At 43.0% G+C, this 6000-nt stretch overlaps 1 protein-coding gene across 1 annotated transcript; it reads right to left on the reverse strand.

Moving 5' to 3' along the window:
* Positions 1-1867: 1867 nt before the first annotated feature.
* Positions 1868-4555, reverse strand: LOC115967073. The gene is made up of 4 exons (XM_031086161.1): positions 4400-4555; positions 3191-3937; positions 2927-3022; positions 1868-2455 (listed from the first exon to the last, which is right to left on the reverse strand). Exons 1-4 carry the CDS (start codon positions 4553-4555, stop codon positions 1868-1870), a joined length of 1587 nt encoding a protein of 528 aa, XP_030942021.1.
* Between the last annotated feature and the right edge of the window lie 1445 nt (positions 4556-6000).

Raw genomic sequence — 6000 nt, forward strand, 5'->3', positions numbered from 1 at the left:
CTAAGTAATCCAAGGTAGCTATCTACCTAGCAATTTCCTATCTACTCCCATAGGTTAGCGAATATTCTTCTTACCTAACACCTGTGCACCACTAGGTTGGGAGTCCTACCATTAATTTGCATGGAATTGGGAGACATTTAAGAGACATTTAAGGTTGTAGTAGAATTGGAGACCTTTATAAAATAGAATATTTTAAAAATAATAATTAAAAAGCTCAATTTTATCCTGCAATTATGTTTGATATTTTTTCCTTTTTTTTTTTTTTAACACATAAGCGTAAAAGAAACCTAGGACAATTTTTTCACTAAATAATAAATCCAGTGAGCACCAGTAACTAGCAATGGGGATGTAAAAAAATATTTATTTTATATATTTAAACACTATTTTATCTACTTTACCAACCGATCTAACAATACATCAAATATTTTAGTTTTTATTTTTACATACAACCCAATAAAATAATATAAATTATCCTATCAACTCATTCTCTCTCTTCTCTCCTCTCCCATCTCTCTCTTTCATCTTTTTTGTACTTTTTTTTTTTTTTTGGCTAAACTTCAATGTCTTTGCATTAAGAAAGGAAAGAACAGGGAGGGAAGTCTACCTTACAAGCGGTGACTTTGACCAATGGCAAACTGTCTAATGAAAAACAACAAGACACAGGGGTTTGAAGTGCAAACTTGGCAGCTTCATGAGCTGCCATGTTGCAATCTATTCTAACCCAAACAAAAGAAACATTAATGAATGACAAAAAAACAGAAAAAACATCACTAACAATGTTGCTGATATTCCAAGGAGGCAGAGAGTCTTTGTCAGAAAGAGCATCGAAACAAATTTTGGAATCTCCTTCAATGATGATTCTCGTCCAACCTTCAGCGGAGGCAAGGTTGATGGCCCAAAGTACAGAGGCGGCTCCAGCTTGAACAGGGAGACATTTGACATATTTTTTAGCCCAAAGCTTAATAGGAACCCCGGTGTGATCTCTAGCAAGAACCGCCATTGCTGTGGATGTGGATCCAACCGCTGCATCTACATTAAGCTTGATGGTGCCCACTGGAGGAGGTGACCAGGCAGTTGGTGAGACAGGAGGGGGCGCTAGCACATCCGAATTATGCACATTGAAAAATTCTGCAACTCTACGAGCGATACGGCTGCTAGTTGAGAGAATATCAATCTCTGTATCTTCTAAGACGAATTGATTTCTCAAGAGCCATATTTCATCCAAAGCGAAAGCCAAGGTTGTAGTGATGTGCTCCCTGTCTACTTCCTGAGCCGAGGGAATAGGTGGATCAAGGACCAACTTTACGATATCGGCACTGTTGGCAAAGTTTTGGTTATGTACTCTCATTCCCCAGCAGGAAGTAAACCAGATAGCTCTGGCTACAGGGCAGAGGCAGAATAGATGGCAAGAGGATTCAGGGGCTTCATGGCAAAGGTCGCACACCTGATTATCTATTCCCATTCTCTGAGCTAGGATTTCTTTAACTGGGATGGTGTTTGACGCGATTCTCCACAACAACATCTTGATCCTTTCAGGCACTTAGATTTTCCATAGTCTACTCCACAGCTGGTCAGGTAAAGCGTTCTGTGAAGATTGCGGGTTGGCGACTTTGTAAGCCGATTTTACAGCAAATACTCCTTTAGAGCAAGGCACCCAGATAAGTTTGTCAATGCCTCGATGCGTAGCAAGTGGGATGGAGAGGATTGCCTCTGCAGATGATGTCTCAAATAATTGGCGGATCAGGCTCTCTTTCCATTGCTGGGATGATCCATTGATGAGCATGGATACCATGAGGGGAGTGTCGACAAAATCAAGTTGTGTTGGCTTTGGTATGAATTTTTGGATCCAAGGGACCCACGGGTCAAGCTAGACATTAATGGAGGCTCCATCTCCTATTAGATAGCATGCACCTTTGACAATGATTTCCTTGACTCCTTCAATGGCTTTCCAAACTGGAGAAGCACTTCTAAGGGGTTCTCTTCTCAGCCAATCATCTCTGACTTTGTATTTAGCTCTCAGAATAGACATGCAGAGACTATCTCTTTTGGATGCGATCATCCAAGCAAGTTTGGATAGCAAAGCATTGTTTATCTGTTTTGCTTTCTTAAACCCCAGACCTCCTTTGGTTTTAGGCTTACATAGGTTGTCCCAAGCAGTGAGTGCAAGGAATCTCCCATCAGAATTCTTCAGCTTCCACCAAAACCTTCGAGATAGAGAATCTAACTTGTTACAGACGCTATCAGGAATGCTAAACGAGGACATGGCATAGATAGGGATGGATTGAACCACTAAGTTTAGAAGGGTTGTTCTCCCTGCCCATGAGAGGCACTTGCTCCTCCAACCCGTGAGTCTAGATTCAACCTTATCAATGATATATTTGAAGTCCTTTGTTCGGGCTCTAGACAAGAATAGGGGGGAGCCCAAGTAGATAGCATCCTTCTTCAATTTTTTCATCTGCAAAATGTGTTTGATTGCTTTGCGATTTTGGTGAGAGGAATGGTTAGAGAAGAATACCCTAGATTTGAAGTTGTTGAGACACTGGCCAGATCACTCACAATACTTTTGAATGCATTTGACAACGGCATCGGCATTGTTCCTAGTTTCCTTGGAGAAGAGAATGATGTCGTTTGCATACATAACATGAGTAATATGTGGTGCACAAGCACTGGCTTTAACTCCATCTATGTTTTTAAGAATGAATTCTTTCTCCAAAAGTCTAGAAAGGACCTCTTGCCCGATTATGAATAGATATGCCAACAAGGGATCACCCTACCTTAACCCCCTACTTGGCTTGAATTGGTCAAATTTGCCACCATTGACAAGCACTTCAAATGACACCGAGGAAACACAAGCCAATATCCACCCAATGAACACACCATTAAAACCCAGCTTGCTAAGAACAGCTTGGAGAAAATCCTAATTCACCCGATCATAAACCTTTTGGAGATCAATCTTTATGGCCATCTGCCCTGCTTTAATTTTTCTGACCTTGAAACTGTGGATTAGCTCCTGAACTATGACCTGGTTTTAAGCTATCCAGCGTCCAGGGATAAAAGCAGATTGGCAAGGAGAGATGAATCAGGGAAGGAGAGGCCTAATCCTAGACACTAAGATCTTGGAAATAATTTTGTAAATAACATTACATAAACTTATAGGCCTGAAATGATTGAAAGAGGATGGGTTGGGTACCTTTGGGATGAGGACGATAAGAGAGGAGTTTATTTCCTTGGGCATAGAACCACCAGTAAAGAAGGATGTGACTACTTTAATGACGTCATCTCCCACGATAGGCCAAAAGCTTTTGTAGAAAGTAACAGGAAAGCCGTCGGGTCCAGGTGTCTTCAGGTCAGGCATGTGGAACAAGGTGGATTTAATTTCCTCAGGTGTGGGAATGTTGCATAGTGCTAAATTATCTTCCTCTAAGATGAAAGCTGAGAGAAGGTCTTCCAAATGATCTGGGAAGTTGACTTCCTCTTTTATGAAGTGATGCCTGAAATAATCTAGGAAGTGTTGTCTGATTAGGCCCTTATCAGTTATCCAATCACCTTCCTCCGACCTGATAGCATCGATATTGTTCTGCCGTCGTCTAATGATGGTAGACAAATGGAAGAACTTAGTGCTCTTGTCTCCTTTCTTCAGCCACAGCTCTCTAAATTTCTGACGCCATAGCACTTCGCTTCTCATGAGCCATTCCCTCAGTTCAACTTGAAGAGATGCTTCGGTTCTACCATTGAAGTTTGAGGGGTTGGCATTCTGAACATCAGAGATTTTTCGGATGAGGGTATTAATTCTCACTTGACAAAGACCGAACACTTCTTTATTCCATGTATGCAGGGCTTGGCGGGTTGCCTCTTGTTTTTTACACAACCTAGTGAAATTAGACCCATAGACATCTTCATTCCAAGCATTTTCGATGATGGAAAAACAACGAGGATCCTGAATCCAGGCCGCTTCAAATCAGAAAGGCCTGTGAGCAAAGGCGTCCTTAGGACATGTATCTAAAAGGAGAGGCTTATGATCAGAACAAATTGCTCCAAGATGGGATAAGTAGGCCTTAGGAAAGGCTAAACGCCAGGCAATGCTGGCAATACCTCTGTCCAACCTTCTTTTAACTGCAACACTACCCCACTTACCTTTGGCCCAGGTAAATTTGTTTCCAGAAAACCCCAAGTCAACGGCACTGAATTCAAACATAAGATCATTGAGGTGGTTAGTGAATGAATGGCCACTTGTGCTTCCTCCACTGATGTCTTCCTGGCTTAGGGTGTAGTTAAAATCTCCAAATCAGACCCAAAGGCATTGAACGGATTCAAGGAATGCCGCTAGGTTCATCCATGCTTTGGCCTTTTTAGAGGGGTAAGGTGGACCATAGAAGCCCACTAGGACCCAATCACTTACAGGGTCAGATATTTTGATGGCAATGAGGTTTTTGTTGTATTCTAAGATTCTTACAGTGCTATCAAACTTCCACAACATGGCTAGACCGCCAGCTTTTCTTTTGGCGTCAATCACAATTCTATGATTAAAACCTAACTTTTCCATAACTTCTTGCATTTTCTTATCAGAAACCTTAGTTTCGCAAAGAAAAATAAAATTGGGCGAAGTGCCGCTTATTTGAGCCTTTAAGGCTCAAACTGTCAAGGCGTTGCAGATGCCTCGGCAGTTCTAGCAAAGGGCTCTCATGGCGAAGGTGGGGGCATGATAAGCCCCGCCTCCTCGGCCGAATGAACAGAAAGGGTGTGTGCAACCTCCACATATACAAGGGACGCAACAGGTGTAGAAAGGTTAAGGTTTTGAGCTTTACCTTTAAGCGGCTTTCCATGAACCTTGGGAATGAAAGGGGAGTGTGCCTTATTTTCTTCTTCTAGGATGAAGGATTCTATCTCAGATTGAGGAATGAGGGTCATGGTGATGGGGTCGAAGAAAGCTGGTTCAGTTGTATTTTCTGCTTTTTTGAGTCTTTTGGTAAAGATGGATAATTCATTCTCAGATATTTTCCTTTTAAGGGCATGGGTGGGCGTGTGAGGGATATCAGAGTGGATAATTAGGGTGTCGGTAGCTGTTGGTGGGCTGGAAAAGGCTAATGGTGGGCTGGAAGAGACTCTTGGTGGGTTGGGAGAGACTTTTGTGGGCTGTAAGAGGCTAATGGTGGGCTAGAAGGGTGTGAGCTGGGCCGGGAAACCGAAGAGAGGAAAGAGCCCAACTCAGAAACGGGGGTGGGTGTGTGATTAGTAGGAGAGAGTTATGAGGTTTGAGGATGTGGTGGACTGTGGGCTTGGTGGAGTGTAGGGCCCATATGAGAATTTGGAGTGGGTTGGTTATAAGATAAGGGATTAAGGGACAAACTTGGTGTGGCAGCGATGGGCGCGTCAAGTTTTGTTGGTATCTGTAGGGAGCTGTTGGTGCAATTGGCATGGGAGCACAATCCCACTACCGTCTGTCCTTGGGGTGGGTACACTTGGGACAGATCATTGTTGCACTCGACAGAGTGCTGAACCGCTGTGTCAGGTAATAGAGCTCCTCAACAACCTCATTCCAGGTGGCATGACTTTTCTGCAGATTCAGTTTGTCGTATACTCCTACCAGAATGTGGCCGTTTTCCGGCCTGAGCCAAGAACCAGCGGCCACAAACTGGACACCAAAGGGGTTTTGCAGTTTTGTAGATTTCTTTGTTGCAATCTTTTTCATCATGCCCAATGAGTCCGCAGGTATAGCAGATTATGGAGAGTTTCTCATATTTGAGGCTTACCCAAAGATCGTCGACATTAGGCCGAGGGAGGAAAACTCCTGGAAGCAATGGCTGTTCGACGTCAATGTCAATTTTGATTCTAGTAAATCTTCTCCATTCATAGCCTCCTTCTCCAGATAAATCTAACTCAAGGACATCACCAACCATAGCGACAATGATTTTAAGGTTGGCTTTCGAGAGCCAGGGTGAGGGTAGCCGATGTACCTGAATCCATAGAGTGGATTTGGAGAAATCCACTTCTTTTCCAGGT

This window comes from Quercus lobata, chromosome 2, assembly GCF_001633185.2.
Source record: "Quercus lobata isolate SW786 chromosome 2, ValleyOak3.0 Primary Assembly, whole genome shotgun sequence".
Taxonomy (NCBI): domain Eukaryota; kingdom Viridiplantae; phylum Streptophyta; class Magnoliopsida; order Fagales; family Fagaceae; genus Quercus; species Quercus lobata.

What these genes read in the sequence shown, in the direction of transcription:
- LOC115967073 (XM_031086161.1), bottom strand. Translation starts at nt 4,555, where the DNA reads ATGCAAGAAGTTATGGAAAAGTTAGGTTTTAATCATAGAATTGTGATT. An exon ending in CCATCAAAATATCTGACCCT is followed by an intron (nt 3,938 to 4,399) that starts GTAAGTGATTGG and finishes GCCTGGATTCAG; the next exon opens with GATCCTCGTTGTTTTTCCAT. An exon ending in TCCAAAAGGTTTATGATCGG is followed by an intron (nt 2,456 to 2,926) that starts GTGAATTAGGAT and finishes CACATTTTGCAG; the next exon opens with ATGAAAAAATTGAAGAAGGA.